Raw genomic sequence first — 19,104 nt, forward strand, 5'->3', positions numbered from 1 at the left:
GAGTCACTAAGGCTCTGTTCCCATGCCATGATGCCTATGGGAATCTCCAAAGGAGGTGCAGGTCTCTGAAAGGGGAGTTTATTTCATGCCTCATCCAAAACTTACGTGGTCATGGGCCCAGCCTCTTTTCTGCAAACAGCCATGTGTACTTGGGTTTGTGAACTTGGAATTCACAGCAAAATGGGCTGTTCTTTTTTTTTTTTTTTTTCTTGTTGGAACAATAGGTGATCATTTATTTCAACCAAACAATAGAACAAAAACAAGGTGATCTCCTAGTTCAAAGCTAAAATTTTCTGAGGAAAAAAACACCAGGATACAAGTGAGGAACAGAATAAAAGAATAGCTAAATTACTGGCAAACCAGTTCATGGGGCCATTCTCTTTAAGTGATGAGACATTTAATTAAATTATGCATCCAACAAGCGGCACTCAAGTCTTCAGTGCTTCTCCATCCAGTCTACCCCTTTGGAATGTTCCTTGTTTTACAGAAAACCAAGATTTGTTAGCAAGCCTTGAGCTCCATGATGGGAAGGTGCCTTGGAAATACAAAACTTCGTTACAATTTCTGTTCATTAAACAATGTTTTAAGGAGTTTACAAGCCAAGGTTTAAACTAGCTAAGCTGATAAAGCCATCTAAAACTAGATATAAAAACCACGAAGGAGCTGGTCGCCGGTGGCTCACACCTGTAATCCCAGCTACTCAGGAGGCTGAGATCTGAGGATCATAGTTCGAAGCCAGCCCGGGCAGGAAAGTCCGTGACACACTCATCTCCAATTAAAACACCAGAAAACCAGAAGTGATGCTGTGGCTCAAGTAGTAGAGCACTCTCCTTGAGCTGAAGAGCTGAGGGACAGTGCCCAAGCCCAAAGTTTAAGCCCCAACAAAACAACAACAACAACAAAACCACAAAGAAATCAGTAATCTTTCCAGGGTTAGTCCCCTAAAGAAAAACAAAGATGTCTTAGGATAAATTGAACAGTTCCCCCGCCGCATTCCCCCCCCCCCCATTCATGATTATTTCTTAGACCTGGTCTGAGAAAAAAACAGTTGGCAGGCTCAAGCTCTGCCCATTGAATGGTCAAAGAGAGACAGATAAGCAGGGATTGGGCACTTGTGTGAAATGCCTACCCATCCCCCTGCCTTGGTTCCAGGAGGTACTTGGAAAAGGTTTATTTGTTCTCAGTCAGGGCAATCTCCTTGAAGAAAGTGACTATGGGTTGTGGAAAAGGACAAGGATTGAGAGAGGGAGACACGTCAAAGGGAGATTCAGGCCTGGAGGTAGGACAAAACAACATCCATAGCAACACTGGTGCTGAGAATCTGGGAGAGAATGAAGAAGACTAAAGTGGGTGGAGCAGGGCACCAATGGCTCACGCCTGTAATGCTAGCTACTCAGGAGGCTGAGATCTGAGGATCGCAGTTCAAAGCCAGCCTGGGCAAGAATGTCTATGAGACTCTTAATCTCCCATTAATCACTAGAAAACTGGAAGTAGTGCTTTGGCTCAAGTGGTAGAGCACTAGCCTTGAGCTGAAGTGCTCAGGGACAGCATCCAGGCCCAGAGTTGAAGCCTCATGACTAGCAACAACAACAACAAAAAGTGGAGCAGAGGGTGTTAACCTTCACAATAATAGGCAATAGAGGATTAGAGGATAGATTTCAAAACCCCTGAAGATGGGCTTTTTGGTTGGCAAGAATCTTTCCAATGAATCTCTGTCCCCCTCTTTTTTTTTTTTTTTGCCAGTCCTGTGGCTTGAACTCTGGGCCTGGGTGCAGTCCCTGAGCCTCGTTGTGCTCAAAACTAGTGTTCTACCACTTGAGCCACAGTTCACCTCCTGGCTTTTTCTGAGTAGTTATTGGAGCTGAGAGTCTCGGAGACTTTTCTGCTCAGGCTGGCTTCCAATCACAAGCCTCAGATATCAGCCTCCAGAATAACTAGGATTACAGGCATGAGCCACCAATGCCTGGCTGAATCTCCCTAATGTTTTCTAGGCAGGTGCTCTATTGCTTGAGCCATGCCCACTATCCCCCTTTTTCTTTTATTTTTCAGATCAGGTCTCAGGGTTTTTGCCTAAAACTGGACTCATACCACAATCCTATTTACACCTCATGAGTAGGCTATATGGCTTTGTTTGTTTATAGGCTCAGTCTCTTCCTCCCCTCCTCCCTATTCTCTCCTTGAATGAAACACCATACAGGTGACTTTATTTTCTTTCCCCAATATCTAAGATAGTGACAGTAATCATGTGGTGCATAAGAGATAAATTGCTCGTTAGCACTGATGCCGAATGGAATTCATTGTAAAATTTAACCAGCCTACTTTTACCTTTACTAAAATTAGCAGAAAACAAATGAGGACACCCAGCAAGAGAAACATGAGCAAAGCCTTCAAAGGCACTTGTTCTTGAGTCTCCACCAATACCTGGACCCTCAAGAAACTACTACTGGCCCCACCGTGGCTTTTGAAAACATGTTCACATCTTCTGCACATCCTTCTTTCAAAGACTCATTCACAATTAGAAAACTGTGACTGTCTCTGGTGTAAACCATAAAACATTTTTTTTCTCATATTCGTTCTGGAGAAAAAAATTTGCTGACACTTTTATTGATGTCAGCTGAGAACTTAATTGCTGCTTCTCCCGGCTCACCATCTGTCCTCCAACTGATGAATAAGTGAGACGTGGAAATTAGCCTTGAGCCTCCAAGACACACCACTGGCCACTAATTCTTGGAACATGATTCCTGGAAGAGCCTTGTGGGCATCACTGTTGGAGAATTTGGTAGACGAAAAACCTGGGTCCTGCCCTAGACCTCGTAAATCAGAAGCTCTGAAGAACCCAGCCACTTGGGTTCTCCAGTGAATCTTTTGCCCCTCAACTTTGAGGATCATTGTCAGGAGGGACCCAATTCCCACGAAGTTGGGTGTAGAATAATTTATAACAGTCCTTCTCAGGTTTGGCAAAATATGTGTGCTATCCAGAAACTATGCCAACATCTTATATTGAAATGAAACTGACTTGTTTGGGATTGTTTTTGGCAGTACTAGAGTTTGAACTCAGGGCCTCTTGTTCACTTGGCTTGCTCATGGCTAGTATTCTACCACTTGAGCCCCCAGGCCATAGTTTTGGCTGATTAATTGGAGGTAAGAATATTGTGGCCTTTTTTAAAATTTTTATTTTTGCACCAACTGCAGCTCTCCAGGTCTCGGCCTTCTGAGTCACCAGGCTTACAGGAATGAACCACCAGCGTCTGGCTCACAACACAATAGAGTTGAGTGTGGCGTCCAGTTTTAGCTGGGATATATGAAGAGTTGCAAGAAATGTCTCCTCAGGCTTACGGACAAGGGGGAAAGTCCTGGGCAGACTGGGAATGGAAAGATTTGAGTTTGCAGAGCAAATGGTCATTTCAAAACATAGAGAGAAGCCGAGTGCTGATGGCTCACTCTAGCTGCTTAGGAGGCTGAGATCGGAGGATCACAGTTCAAAGCCAGCCTGGGCAAGAAAGTCCGTGAGACTTTTATCTCCAATTAACCACCTGAAAACCAGAAGTGGAGCTGTGGCTCAAAGTAGTAGAGCACTAGACTTGAGCAAAAAAGCTCAGGGACAGTGCCCCGGGCCCTGAGTTCAAGCCCCACAATGGACAAAACCCTGGAGAGACAGAGTACTTCCTGTGAGACACAGGACATTACCTGAGCTTCTGCTTATGGGAGCAGAAGCCATCAGATGCCATGGAAGTAGAAAGGAAGGCTGAGCTAGAAAATGTGGCCAAGCCCTGGGCCTGCTTGAGAGTTAGAAGCTCCTCCTGGAGGAGGAGCTTCTACCCTTCGCAAGCTTTTCCTCTCAGAGGCCCACTGGCTCTTCTAAGGAAGATTGGGGGGAATCCAGAGAAAGCTCATGGTGCTGGCTCAGGAACCACGGAGAAATCTGCTCAAATCCTTGGCCTTTAGCGAAAGACTTATTACTCTGCAAGGGAAGGGTCTGATGTGAGGTCTTGGTGCTGCAGCAGCTGGGCCAAGGGAACTCACCCAGGCCCCACCCCTCGCGCTGCTACCCCATCTCAGAAGGGCCTCAGGTCGATAGACTGAAAACACCTTAGATAGAGAAGAGAAGAAGAGAATGGGGAGATCACTCTCTGGAGGAGGGACAAAAACACTTATGAAAGCCTCTACTGCTTGGATACCACTGGGCCCTCCCAAACTTGAAGCTTGGAATATTAGAGACCTTCCCAACCGCCCCCTCCACTCGCCCGCCCCCCACCCATACTTCCTCAGCATGCTAAATCTCCTGGAATAACAGCAAGGGAAATGATAGGAACTTTGGGGAAGAGCACAAAAGGGATCCTTCAAAGCAAGGAAGAAGAAGAAGAAGAAAAGATCACTAGAGAAATGTGACATTTCTGCCCTCCATAGGCAAATGAACATCAGCATAGCTTCAACCTCTGGCTAGATTACGTCCCCCACAAGCTTTTATTTATCTCAGCATCGGTTGCTATCTATACAAATGCCCAACATAAAAATTGCTAGGCATCCTAAAAGATAAGAAAAATCTATTTAAAGAGAAAAATCAATGATCCAAATCAGAAATGGCACAACTATTGGGATTAGAGAAAGGACTTTAAAAGAATTATGATGACTATCTCAATGGCTCTGGAGACAAAAGGAGATCATATAGGTAATTTCAGCAGAGATGGAAACTATAAGAATCAAGTGGCTAGAATCAAAACCGGTAAAATAATGAAAAATGCATTTGAGGGCCTTGATTAGATAAATAACAAACCTGATAAAAAAAAAAGGCAAATCACCAAATAAAAGAATGAAATAGGGCATCACTACAGATCTTAACAATCATTAAAGATTATAAATATGAACTTCATAATCATGAATTCAACATTTCAGAAAAATTGGGTCAATTCTTTAAAAGCTCCAAATTCCTAAAAACCAATCTTCAATAGGCAATCAAAATTATTCTCTATTCATTAGGAAAAAAATGAACTTGTAATGAAAAGACCCTAAAAAAGAAATCTCTGGGTCCATCTTGGCTCACTAGAGAATTCTAGCAACCATTTGAAGAAGTAATCCTAAATTTACACAATCCCTTCCATAGAACAGAAGATGACAGAATAGCTTCGAAGATATTGTAGTAAACTAATATTAGTTGATATCCAAACAAGGCAAAGACACTACAAAAAATGCAAACGAAACTTCAGAACCTAGAAACAGAAATCTCATAAACTTAGACTCAGTAGTCCCCCAAAATTTAGCAAATCACATCCAACAATATATATTTTTTAAAAAAGCATTATAAAAAACAGCTAACCAGGCCTGGGTGCCAATGGCTCCAGCCTAGAACCCTAGCTATGTGGGAGGCTGAGTATGAGAGGATCATGTTTCCAGCCAGTCCAAGCAGAAAAGTTTGTGAGATCCTGTCTGCAGCTCATAGCACAGGACAGTGGTACACACCTGTCATCCTGAAATCCAGGGGATTGCAGTACCAGGCCAACCTAGGTAGAAAAGTGTGCGAGATTCTGGCTTCACAGGAGGGAAAGTGGATGTGGTAGCATGTACCTGTGATCCCAGCAATGATGAAAAACCAAAAACAGCCAGATAAGTGCTCCACTGCATGCCCAGCCAGGAAGCAAGAACATTTCCCCCCCCCAAAAAAAGAAGTGAGACCCTATCCTAAAAATAAACATAAAAATAGGTCTGCAGGTGTGGCTCAGCAGTAGAGCACCAGCTCTGGTTCAACATTTGGAAATCAAATGTACACTGCCATCTCAATATGCTGATGAGGACAATTCAAGTGATCGTATCAATTGACACATAAAATATTTGAACACATTCAATGCCTAAGCACAGTAAAAACCCAGCAAACCAAGGGTACAGGGAAATGTTCTCAACTCAACAAGTAGCAGCTACAAAAAAAAAAAGCCCTTATGGCTAACATTATATTCTGGGTTAAAAACCTGAATACTTTCCTTCATAAGATCAAGAACAAGGCAAGGATGCTCATATGCACTCCTAAATGCAACAGTACTATGCAAGAAAATATTAAATGTATAGACTTTGGAAAGATAAAATGTTCCTTATTGGCAGGTTACCTGATTGTCCACATGAATAGTCCAAAAAAAGGCTCCTGAATTCAGTGACTTCATTGAGAGCAAATTCAATACCCAAAATGTAGCGTACTATCTGGATGCCAGTGACTCACATACACACTTATCAAAGCTATTATCTAGAACATAGAACATTCAAAACTGAACAATGAAAACAATCCAATTAAAACTGAGACCAATTTTTGAACAGATACTACATCACTAACCATTGGGAAAAGACAAGTCAAAGCCACAAAAGATGTCACTACACACCTATCAGAATGGCTTTAAAAATAGGGAACCCCACCAGGCACCAGTGGCTCACGCCTATGACCCTAGCTACTCAGGAGGCTGAGATCTGAGGATCATGGTTCAAAGCCAGCCCGGGCAGAAAAGTCTGTGAGACTCTGATCTCCAGTAAACCACTAGAAAACAGGAAGTTGCATCGTGGCTCAAGAGGCAGAGTGCTCACCTTGAGCTAAAGAGTGCAGGGACAGCGCCCAGGCCCAGAGTGCAAGCCCCATGACCAACAAAACAAAACAAAAAAAGGACACCACCAAATGCTGGTTAGGGTATGGAAAAAATAGATCATGCATGCATTGCAGATCAGAATGTGAAATGGAAGGTCCTGTCTGGAAAAAAACTTGGACATTTTCTAAATAAACTATACACCCAGCTACTATGTAATGCAGAATGTGTACTTCTGGACATTTACCTCAGAGAAATGAAAACTCGTTTTTACACAAAATCCTGAGCCAAGTACAGTAACTCATACCTTTTATCCCAGCTACTCCGAAGATGGAGATCAAGAGGACTGCAGTTCAAGTCCAGCTCAGACACAAGGTTAGCACTAAGTTGTGTTAGAGTATATTAGACTTTGCCAGAAAATCACACAGGCGTCCAGGTACAAAGAACAAAGAAAAGGTTTATTGGGCTGGGAAGGTGGCTCAGTGGTAGAGTGCTTGCCTTGCATGCAGGAGGCCCTGGGTTCGATTCCTCAGCACCACATAAGCAGAAAAAGCCGGAAGCAGAGCTGTTACTCAAGTGGTAGAGTGCTAGCCTTGAGCTGAAGAGCTGAGGGACAGCGCCCAGGCCTAGAGTTCAAGCCCCATGACCAACAAAAAGAATTAAAAAAAAGAAAAAAAGAAAAAGTTTATTGCCAGTAAAGGAATGGGCAAGACCCCTTCTCACAAGAGAAGTGAGAAGAAGCGCCGGCTATTGTCTGGGGTGACCTATATAACCTAGAGGTTTAGAAGGGGCTAGAAGTGGCTAGGAGGTGGAGACCCTGGTGTGGACGTGAGGGCCAGGGGCTTCATCATGGCAGAGTAGGCTTTATGGCTGCTGCCCAAATAGCAGATAAGGGGTCCTGCAGCTGCCCAGACCTGAAGGTCACTCTAAGGGGCTCTTGCTGCCTTCCATGGTGGTAGCTGCCCCAGAGAAGTGCCATCCCAAGGTACAGGGAGTTGGAGGCTGATTATTTACTGCCTTTACTGCATGGGCCTAGTGTTGCCTAGGAAGGGAGCGTGCTAGGCTATGGAGAGGGGAAGGAGATTGCTAAGCTATGGGAAGGGAGCTCACGGGGCTAACAAGTTGGGTGTAGGATTTCCTGGGTGTGGTGTCTTGCACTGGTCATCCCAGTTACAAAAAAAAAGAAAAAGGCCAAACAGGCCCAGGTAAATTTACAAGATTCTGTTTGAAAACTGACTAAAAAGGACTGGAGATGTGGTTAATGTGTTAGACCACCTACTTCAGCACGTGCAAGTCTCCAAATTCAATCCCCAGTACCATAAAACACAACAGCCGGGCCCTGGTGGCTCACGCCTGTCATCCTAGCTACTTAGGAAGCTGAGATCTGAAGATCGTGGTTCAAAGCCAACCTGGGCAGGAAAGTCCCTGAGACTCATCTCCAAGAAGCCATTCAGAAAACTGGAAGTGGTGCAGTGGCTCAAGTGTAGAGCGCTCATCTTGAGCTGAAGAGCTGAGGGACCATGTTCAGGCCCAGAGTTCAAGCTCCATGACTGACAAAAACAAAACAAAACAAAAAACCCAAAACTCTATGTGAATGTTCATAGCAGTTTTTTTTATATTAATAGCTTAAAAGTGGAGACGGACATGCACACAGTGTAGAATGGATTACTGATATCTGTAACAATTTGGACTCATCTCCAAGGAATTATCCTCAGTGGAAAAAAAAAAAGATTCCCAGCCAAGTGTCAGTCAGTGGCTCATGCCTATAATCTTAACTACTTGGAAGACTGAGATTGGGAGGATCACTGTTCAAGGCCACCCTAAACAGAAATTCAAGAGATCCCTTCTCAAAGGAGAACTGGGTATAGGAGTATGTGCTTGTTATCCTAGACAAGACATGAAACTCAACACAGGCGGATCACTGCTCAGGCGCAAGCAGGAATGGACACCCTATCTGGGAAAAGAACCATTACAAAAAGGACTGGAGGTGTGTGTAGCTCAGGGACAGAGCTCCTGCTTAGCAAATGCAAGACCCTGTTTGAGCACCAGTACTGCCAAAATGAACAAAAAAAGGAACGTCCAAATTACATACCGTATGCTTCCATTTAGGTGACACTCTTGAAATAACCACCATGGAAATGGAAAGCAGGTCATGATTGTCAGTGGTGAGGAATGGGGTTGTTTAAGAGCTGCTGATGGCAGTCAACGGGCACTAGGAGGGACGCTTGCAGGGATGACATGGTGTCTCTCTTGATTACATCACTTTCAATATCCTGATTATGATCATGTTTAACAAGGTGTCACCATTGGGGGTGAGGCAGGATAAATTAGGGGAAATGAGGCCTGGTGAAGACCACTCAGAAACAAAGGTATTTAGAAGCACAGATGCACTGTCTTTGCTTCTAAGAGAGACAACAGGACACCTTCCTTATCTCAAGGATAAGCATCTGCTTTGTGGCAGGACCCATTTTTTTGGGGGGGGGGGTCCGGTCATGGGGCCTGAACTCTGGGTCTGGGCGCTGTCCCTCAGCTCTTCAGCTCAAGGCTAGCACTCTACCACTTGAGCCACAGCGCCACTTCCGGCTTTTTTTTCTGCTTATGTGGTGCTGAGGAATCGAACCCAGGGCCTCAAGCATGCAAGGCAAGCGCTCTACCACTGAGCCACCATCCCAGCCCAGGACACATTCTTTTTTTTTTTTTTTTGGTCGGTCGTGGGGCTTGAACTCTGGGCCTGGGCGCTGTCCCTCAGCTCTTCAGCTCAAGGCGAGCGCTCTACCATTTGAGCTACAGCGCCACTTCCGGTTTTCTGGTGGTTTATTGGAGATAGGAGTCTCACGGTCTTTCCTGCCCGGGCTGGCTTTGAACCGCAATCCTCAGATCTCAGCCTCCTGAGTAGCTAGGATTACAGGCGTGAGCCACCAGCACCTGGCACACATTCTTATCTGGAAGAAATGCTCACATCATCCAGGGTTTGTGAAAGTATAACACCAGGAGTGATGAGGGCAGAAGATAAAACACCTATTTGTGCATGGCTTTGAAGTCCTACCCCCTGTCTTCATCAAATCAATACCCCTGACGCAAAGCTCTGTCCCCCTATCCTTAGACGGTGTGTCCTCCTTTCTGCTTGTCTGTCTGCTGTTTGTCTGCTGGTCTATTTGCTTACTCACACAATAGAGCTCTCCTGACTTCTCTTACCATCGCAACTGGTCCAGAAAATTTTAGTCTGCGATCAAAGTCAAAGTCCCTAAGTGAAGAATCCCAACTTTTAGAGGGAAGCTTCCATAACCCTTCACCCGCATCCGTGGACCGGGAGAGCTGAGTCAAGGATACTAGATCACTATGTGATTTCTGACAGCTGCATATGAATCAACAATGATTCTCCCCCTGACTTAAAAATAATAATAATTTGAAAAAGTCTTACACACTTAAAACACCAAGAGACACAAACTGGGAATCCTCTAGAAGAGGATCATCAGGGTAGTGAGTAGCCCGGTGAAATGATAGAAGGGATCAAGGCACTACTTGAAAAGCTGTCAGAAGGAAGAGGATGCAGTCCACTCCACAGGGAGAAGATGCAAGGGAAGTATTTGGTCTGCACATCTGGAAAGGCATTCTTGACACCTCTGCATTAGAGCAAAGAGTCTGCCAGCCATGCATTTCATATGGGGGCAAGACAAGGATAAAAGAGGAACAACGTTTCCCCTAAACAGAAAAGAAAAATATAGCATTTTGCAATTTTCTTCTCAGAGGGCTGGGCTGGGGGGTGGCGGAATTGGAAGGTGCAGGGGGTTGCTTTAGGTGTGCAAATTGCTGGAGATAATAAGATGTGGGGCTGTGTGTGCCAACTTCAGGGAAGGCGCTCGTTAGCTGGGTAAATGCTAGTTCTTTACTCAGCAGGGTTTTTGCTGCGAGGAGGATATTATTCAAGGCAGAATTCACCAAGTCTTACATGTCTCACGCAGTCAGCTGCCCCCAGACAGAGCTGAGAAGAATTTGGGAAGATTACAGGGAAGACAACAGCCAAGACCTGGCAGAGCGTTTTCAAATGGGCAGCTTAGCCCTGTGAAAGGTTGTGCCAGTTGCTGGAGTAATTTCAGATGAACAGGCACATTAGGAAAATGACTACTATTACGTATTACAAGATTACAAAGAACACGTGTCCTTGTAGCAAATCATACAAAAAAAAATCAGTACCTAGACAATGAGAATTTTTTTCCCAGCTCTCATCTGTGAGTTCTCAAGCTTCTCTGATTTCCTTGGAACCTGTTTTTTATTTTATTTTATTGTAAAGATGCTGTACAGAGGGGTGACAGTTATGAGTAAGGCAATGTCTACATTTCTTGTCGAGCATTGTTACCCCCTCCCTAGTTGTCCCATTACCCCTTCCCTCTCCTACCTCCCACACTCCAACTACTTAGAAACTTCTTGATTTCTAGCAGATTCTAGAACTAAGGAAGGAATTTCTTTTGGTGGTACTGAGGTTTGAACCCAGGGCTTGTACTTGGGAATCAAGCAGTACAGCACCTATTTTCCACTTGTTGTTGTTGTTGTTAGTTAGGAAAGGCTCTTACTTCCTGCCCAGGTATACACATGAACCATTATCTGCCTACTTTTAGGCTTCTGGTAGTTGTTGGACTCACATGCATGGACGACCACATCCAGCTTTCCTTTGAGGAGATGGATTCTCCTGGGCTGCTTCTTTTTTTCTTTTCTTTTCTTTTTCTTTTTTTTTTTGACTGAGATAGCCTTGAACTTCAATCCTCCCATTCCCAGCCTCCTCCCATTGTCAGTCCACCAAGTAGCCAGGATTACAGTGTGAGCCACTATGGCCAAGCTAGGATTTCATTTACTGTATAAGCACTTTCTACTGTCATTATCACTAAAACACAAAGTGAACTTGTGGCAAAACAAACCATCAAGAAAGCAGAGAACAATGTCACAGTTAGCTTTTATGTGATGAAAATATTTAACATCTCCTCTAAGGAGAAAAATGGAAATGAATATAAATGACCAGTTGAGAAGGGAAACCAGTAGGAAGCAGGAGGGAAAAAGAGCGAGTAGGGAGAAAGTGATTGAAAGGACATTTGAAGATATCATATATGAAATATCATAATGAAATCCACTTAAAAGTTGCAAGATGGAGATAAGGAAATGGAGGAAGGAGATAATGAAGAAGAATAGAGGAGATGAAGATGATCAGAGTATATTACTGAAATTATAGTGTTATCACAATAAAACCCTTCATATTGTAAAAAAGGGGGGGGAGAAAGTGGTAAGAGAAATTATTTTCCAATCACATAGCCGGTAAAGGATTTGCATCCTTTTGCCACTCAATCATACTTTTGCACCTCAATAATAAAAAGGCAAGCATCCAGTTAAAAACTGAGCAAAGGCCCCAAATAGATAATTGGCCAAAGAAATGACACAAATGGTAAATACACATATGTGTTGACATCATCATTACCATCAGGGAAATGTCAAATCATAATGAACTATCACTAGGATGGCTGGACTACAAAAGACAATAGCAAGTGCTGAAGAGAATGTGGAGGAGTTGTAACTCTCCTGAGCTGCTGTGGGAAGACTAACTGATGGAGTCGCTATGGAAAACAGGCAATTTTTCCAGAGGTTGAACATAGATTTGCCATGAAATCATAAATATAGGTTTACCACAAATACCCCTCCTACTATATACCCAAGGTAAATGAAAATCTATGTCGATATTTTGTATTGATTCTATTTCTCTGAAATGTCCACAAGAGGCAGCTCTATAGAGGTAGGAAGTGGATTAATGGTTGCTTAAGGCTGGAGGTGTTGGGGAGTGTGAGGGTGGAGAGTACTTAACTGAAGTGGTTTTTTTTTTTGAGGGAGGGTAGCAAATGTTCTGAAATTGTGGTGGCTGCACAAACTCTGTGACTATATTAATCAAAACCACCAAGTCATACATTCTGGGTGACTGAATTGGATGAATTGTATTTTTTTAAATGCTAGTCCTGGGGCCTGAACTCAGGGCTTTGGCACTGTCTCTGAGTTGCTTTTGCTCAAGGATAGCTTTCTACTACTTTGAGCCACAGCTCTATTTCCATTTTTTTTCTGTGCTTAATGGGAGATAAGAGTCTCACAGACTTTCCTGCCCAGGCTGGCTTTGAACCGCTATCCTCAGATCTCAGCTTCCTGAATAGCTAGGATTACAGGCATGAGCCAGTGCCTGGCTATGAATTGTATCTTAAAGCTGTTGCTAAAGCAAAAAACATTGAGAGTGTGGTTCAAGGGGTGCAGGCTTGCCCAGCAAGCACAAAGCTCTAAATTCAATCCCAGTACTACCACAAAAAGAAAATTAAATAAGATGAAATTAGACAAAATAAGAATACTTCCCCAAGCTCTGGGATAAGATCCAGTGCTTCCTACCTTTGGAATACAATTTAATATGTGGGAGTAAGATTGAGGGGTGTAAGATACACAGTGAAGACCCTTTTGGGGTTCACAGTTTTTCTTAGGAAGGCAGTATGTACACTTGGAGTCCTATTTGCCTGGCACAACAGGTAGGTCACTGATACCTTTGGGTGTGTTGACAAGGTCACAGTGAAGGTCAGGACGAGCCAGGCTCTAGGACAGGACCCAGACAGACAGGTCATCCTCACCACTGAGGATGAAGAAGATCACAGACTGAGTCGTCTATTCGGAACCTGAGTCCTGAGGGGATTAGAATGAAGACAGAGCCGAAAAACCTTCTCCCAGAGCCGAGCAACTTTAATTGGAAGTTGAAGAGGTTGCCATGGTGACGTGAGGAGAGTCTGGAGACGGGAGGCCGCTGTTCTGGGGGTCGGGGTGGTGGGGGCTTCAGTCGGGTTATTGTTAGGGGGCAAGGTCACAGGTAGCTCGAGGGTTCAACGAGTTGTGTGACTTTCTGCTGCTGGTCTGACTCCGGGAACCTATTGTTAGAGCAAGTGTCTGACCCCATTTGAGAGCAGCTCAGACGCCTGGCACCTGGGGATGGGGGTGGGGGGTGGGCTTTCATATTTAGATTAAGATTCTGGGCTGGAGCCCGGGCTGGAAAAGTTCGGGAAGATTTTCTTGGGGGGGGGGTGTGGGGGGGGGTAGCCCGTGGGCCCAGCCACGGGGCGCAATATTCCGTGGTGAGAACTAAGCAGCTTCCCATCCTGCTCATCCTTCTGAGCTTCAGTTTGGACTGTCCGCGGAGTGCGAATGGCATGTGCACTTGGTTGGAAATGGAATGGTTGCCGGCACTCAGGGCTGTGCCACGGGGCTTGACCATGCTTGGGGGTGTGTGTCAAAAATAAAACCCCCTTCAACTCGTTTGGACTTCCTAACGAGCCTCAGAAGGGGAACTAAGTCCCGAAATTCTCCATTTCTCCAGGGTCAGACTCTGGGCGCTGCGCAAGAACGGCTGCAGGGGGCGCTCTGGCGACTCCTGCCCCCCGCCCCCCGCCTCCGCCCTTCCCAGCCGCCCCCAGGGCTTCGCCCTCGCGTCCCCAAGCCCCGCCCCTTTTTCTCGCGGGTCTTCAAAGGGCAGCGGGCTGGGAGCGTTAGTTAACGGCTCGCGGGGCCACCAGAGCACTCGAGACGAGCGCCGGGGGCGTCCCCTCGCGTCCGGCGCCTCAGGGATCAGGTGCTGGGACTGTGCGGCGGCTCCAACGTGTGGCCAGCTCCCGGCAAACGCCGTCCCATGGAGAACGGGGAGCGAACCCCCGCAGCGGAGGCGCTCGGGGCGGCGGGCGAGTCACCTCAGGGCCGTTTGCCTCTCGGGGAAGAGGGCCTGGCGGGGCCGGCGGAGCCCGAGCCCATGGCGGCCGAAGCGGCCGGGAGCGCCCAGGGCGAGGGCCGGCCCCAGCGGGCTCTGAGGGTTGTATACGTTCGCAGCGAGAGCTCCCAGGGTGGTGCGGCCGGCGGCCCCGAGGCGGGCGCCCTCAATTGCCTTCTTCGGGCGTGCGAGGCTGAGGGTGCGCACCTCACGGCCGTGTCTTTTGGGGAACTCGACTTCGGGGAGACGGCCGTGCTCGATGCCTTCTACGATGCAGGTGAGGAGGGCGGGTGTCCCGCTTCGTCCCTACCTTCCTCTGCCTTTCCTTATCCCTCTCAGAAGCCATCCCGCCCCCCCCCCCCGCTCTGCCCCTCCACACCCTCTCACCCCCCCCCAACTCCTGGGTCATAGAAATTGTAGTGCCCATTTCCTGGGAAGAAAATCAGAGGCCACTGCCGTTTTAGACTGCTTTATTCTTAAGGCAGTTCAAATAGCCTACTAGCCAGACTGCCCAACTAGTCTGCAGAAGGGCGATTTGAGGTGAGCCCTGGTGGAAAAGTCAGAATGGACCACACACGGGTGGCTCACACCTGTAATCGATCTCAGCCCCTCCACGAGGCTGAGATCTGAGGATCGAAGTTGGAAACCAGCCTGGGCAAGAAAAGTTGGTGAGACTCATTATCATTATTATCTTTAAGTAATTGTGTAAGGGACATGTCATTTCACAAAGCAGTTTATGAATACAGTGCATTGATCTGTCACCCCCTTCAACCATCTCATCCCCACAAACTCTTATCTCTAATCAACCAGCTAAAGGAAAAAAAGCCCCAAGTGAAGTTGTGGCTCAAGTGGTAGGGTGCTAGCCTTCAGCCGAAAAGCTCAGGGGCAGTGCCCAAGCCCTGAGTTCAAACCCCACCACGGGCACCAAAACAAAAAACAATGACGATTGCTTCACCCCTCCCCATCTCAACCAATTAAAGTGTAAGTATCCTGGTGAACTCCTGTCATCCCAACTACACAGAGGACATTGATAGGACAATGGAAGCCCGAAGCCACCAGAACAAAAAACGGTGGGATTGTGCACAAAAATAAGTGAAGTAAAAATGAATCATCACTAGCACAAAAAAGTCTACATGCATGGTTCAACTGGTAGAGCTCCTGGCTAGTGAAGTGGGTGGAATAACCAAATACTATGCTGGGTGCTGGTGGCTTACGCCTGTAATCCTAGCTACTCAGGAGGCTGAGATCTGAGGATTACAGTTCAAAGCCAGCCTTGGCAGGAAAGTCCATGAGACTCTTATCTCCAATGAACCACCAGAAAAGTGGAAGTGGCGCTGTGGCTCAAGTGGTAGAGCATTTGTCTTGAGCTGAAGAGCTCAGAAAGCGCTCCCAGGCCCAGAGTTCAAGCCCCACTACCGACCAAAGAACAACAACAGAAAACCAAAATAATAAGTCGAATAACCACATAATAAATAAAATTAATACAGTAATACATATGGAAATACATAAATGAATGGACTAAAATAAAATGTCATAGCAAGGAGCATAGTGTAACTTAGACGATGCTGAGCCCCTTTCCCTCTCCCAGTTATCTACTTTTACTGCCTGACTTCTACCATGCTTCTTCCTGTCTTGGCTCCCTACACTGAATGAATGGGTGCCTGGGCAGGGGGAGGGTGGATTGGGGGAGAGGGAATGTTTAATGCTTCCCACATGGATCCATTAGGCTGCTCACATGTGTATCGTGTGTCTAAGCGCTATATAGGGTATGCGTGTGTGTATGTGTGTGTGTTACTGGGGTTTGAACTCAGGAACTTGTGATTGCTAGGCAGGTGCTCTACTATTTGAGCCATGCCCCTTGACCTCCCCCACAATCTTTTGCACACTTTGATTCCAACCACACACACACACACACACACACACACATCAACAGTGTGATGAGATCTACCACTGTGGAGCATATAGTAATTCACAAGTATTCAGGGGTTTGAGCTTTTATTGCTAGAGTTCGATACTACATTATATGCCCACTGGAGACTGTAGGTTATTAAAAAAACAACACCCAAATCCAGTTTTCAAGGTATTGCGTTGGCTTAACAAGAGTTTTTCCAGTTGTAGAATGGTTTGGCTGGTTTCCTCATATTCCCTTTGGTGACAAGCCTTTGACAGTGTCATGCATTGGGTGGCATTCATTAGCAGTAAATGTGAGACAAAATTGCCTGAGAATCCTTGTACCTTATTCCCCGCCCTCCCCCCGGTTGAAAGGCAATAGCGGTGCTTACCTTAAACCTAAAAGCATATAAGAAGAGACTAAAGTAGACATTTTCAAACACTGGTCATAGTTTGCTATGACAGTAAGCGAGGCTTATCACTGTTTTGCTTGCTAGGCAAGGGTTCTGCCACTATGTGCCACCCCAGCCACTACAATACTTCCTTTACTGGAGGCGGCCCGATCTGGCTTTTTCACAGAGCCAATCCCCTGCCTCCAGGGAAGGGGGTAGGGTGGAAGGCATCTTCACACAAGTGGCAACTGGACCCCTCCAGAACACCCTCGACATTGGTGACCCAGCTGAGAATAGTCCTTAGTACCACCGCTTTTCAGAGATGCTCAGGAGCCCACTTCACCTAGAAGCACCCAGTTTGCTCAACTTCTATTCATTCTGCTCCCAATTGAAATTTAAACAAACTCTTTTTGGAACAGATCAATGTCCCTTTTGTCATCAGACACAAACAACTATGTACCCCTGCCTGTTGGTATCAGTGGTGGTAAATTCATATATGATGGCTTTGCTTTTCTGAGTGTGTGCATGCTCATGTGCATGAATATTTGTGTGTGTGTGTGTGTGTGTGTGTGTGTGTGTGTGTGTGTGTGTACGCATGTGCACACTGTCATGCATAGCAAGTTTTCTTCCCCCCTCCCCCATTTGGGGGGCTTGAATTCGGCCTAGGCACTGTCCCTGAGCTTTTCACTCAAGGCTAGTGCTCCACTTTGAGCCACAGCACCACTTCTAGTTTTCTGGTGGCTAATTGAAGATAGGAGTTTCATGGGGACTTTTCTGCCTGGGCTGGCTTTGCACCATGATGCTCAGACCTCAGCCTCCTAAGTAGCGATGATTGTAGGCATGAGCCACTAGCACCTGGCACATAGCAAGTGTTCACCTGCCACTGGGGTCCCTTTCCATCCAGCACATCACTGCTTACTATGAATCCACATTGCCTTGTATCTTGGCTGTACCATGAACCCCCTTTTAATTAAACTTGCCCTGGTCTTGAATTAGTCATTTCTCAATACCCCCTTATAGTTATTTTTAGACACTTGGGAAACAATAGATGTAATACATGAGCTTCTGGAATAAACTGATCTCCCCACCCTCTCCTGGCTTTCTAATCTCCACTCTCAGGGTTGTTTTTGGTTTGGGCATTCTCACCAAAAAGATAGAAATCTGTAACTTGGCTGTTTGTAAAATCTATAAAACTATGCTGTAGTATCATGTAGGCATCATATTTCTTTTTTAAAATTTTTTGTCAAGGTGATGTACAGAGGGGCTACAGTTTAGTGAGTACATTTCTTATGGAACTTGTTACATTTCAATTAGTTAACATACAGTAAAATAAGATAGCTCTCTAGTTGAACTAACCACATTTGAAGTGCTCAGGAGGCCCAGCTAGCTCCTATGTGGAGGGTTTTCCTCATTGCAGAAGGGCTCATTGACCACAAAGGGCTGGTGTGGGACCCACCTCCACGTGCTGGGGAAAATCACTGACAAGGCACTTCCTGCTTCTGTTCTCCTGTTCTCATAGCACACCAAGGTTGGGTTCCAGTGCTTCTTCCACTCACTTTGTGCTGTTTTATGTGGTCCTGTGGGTGGCAGGTTGTGAATCTGAGGTGTTAACAGTACTGGGGTTGATCAGATGAGCTGTGGGAAGCTCATTCGACCTACACAAGAACAAGTGGACACAATTAGGAAATAAAGCATCTCATGGGTCTCAAGGGGCATGCCACTTCTATTGGCTCTTACTTTTAAAGTTGTGGCAGAATGTACATGACAAAATTTACTATTATAACACCTCTCCCCCTTTTCCCCCCATTACTGGAGCTCACTTAGCTTGCTTGCTTGCTGACAGCTGACATTTTACCAGGTAAACTATGACTCCAGCTTGACTTTTTTTTTCAGTGCCTACAATCACTTTTATGTTAATATAATCTAAACACATAGCATTTAGGAAATACCAAGAAAAATTTATGTACCAGAGTTGATGCTATTGCATTTGGGTAAATCTAGCAAGTTCTTGGCTACTGGCATAGCCCAGGAAATACCACTGAGGAAATAGAATATATTGGAATAAACATGCCATTTGTATCACAGTTTGATAGCTCTCAGCATTAACCTGAAGTTGTCAGTATTTGGTACTGGATGTAAAATTTCATCGGTTACTCTGCAACTATTAAGACTCCTTATACCTCTTATATCTAAATTTTTAAGCAGACGATCATCTCATAGGTCCAAATCTTCTGGAATAGTCTGCAGTGCTAATCTTGCAAACAAAACATCAGTCTCCATATCATTAAAACAGAGTTTGATAACAGGTACAAATGCCTCTTTAACAGCTCTTTTAAGTCTTTTACTTCTTCCTGTGACTTCAGCTTATAGAATCAGGTGAAAAAGTCACTTCGATCCGCATATCTTGGTGCAACAGACAACGTGCAACACACGAATATCAGCACCAAATCTGTAAGACCTAAATGTAAACATTTTTCCTCCAACATTTTAAGTTGCCGATGGT

The 19,104-nt window shown here is 45.4% G+C and overlaps 1 protein-coding gene and 1 pseudogene across 1 annotated transcript in view; one reads left to right on the forward strand and one right to left on the reverse strand.

The window, feature by feature from the left end:
• The first annotated feature begins 14,244 nt into the window (after positions 1-14,244).
• Positions 14,245-19,104, forward strand: part of Map3k15 (mitogen-activated protein kinase kinase kinase 15) — a 110,124-nt gene continuing 105,264 nt past the window's right edge. The window contains exon 1 of the mRNA XM_070040775.1: positions 14,245-14,596. Coding sequence (XP_069896876.1) covers positions 14,245-14,596 — 352 coding nt within the window. The remainder of the gene's footprint in view (positions 14,597-19,104) is intronic.
• Positions 18,515-19,088, reverse strand: LOC138839271 (poly(A) polymerase type 3-like; annotated as a pseudogene).

The sequence above is a fragment of the Dipodomys merriami genome, unplaced genomic scaffold (assembly GCF_024711535.1).
Source record: "Dipodomys merriami isolate MVZ:Mamm:240054 unplaced genomic scaffold, mDipMer1.0.p SCAF_3, whole genome shotgun sequence".
NCBI classification, from domain to species: domain Eukaryota; kingdom Metazoa; phylum Chordata; class Mammalia; order Rodentia; family Heteromyidae; genus Dipodomys; species Dipodomys merriami.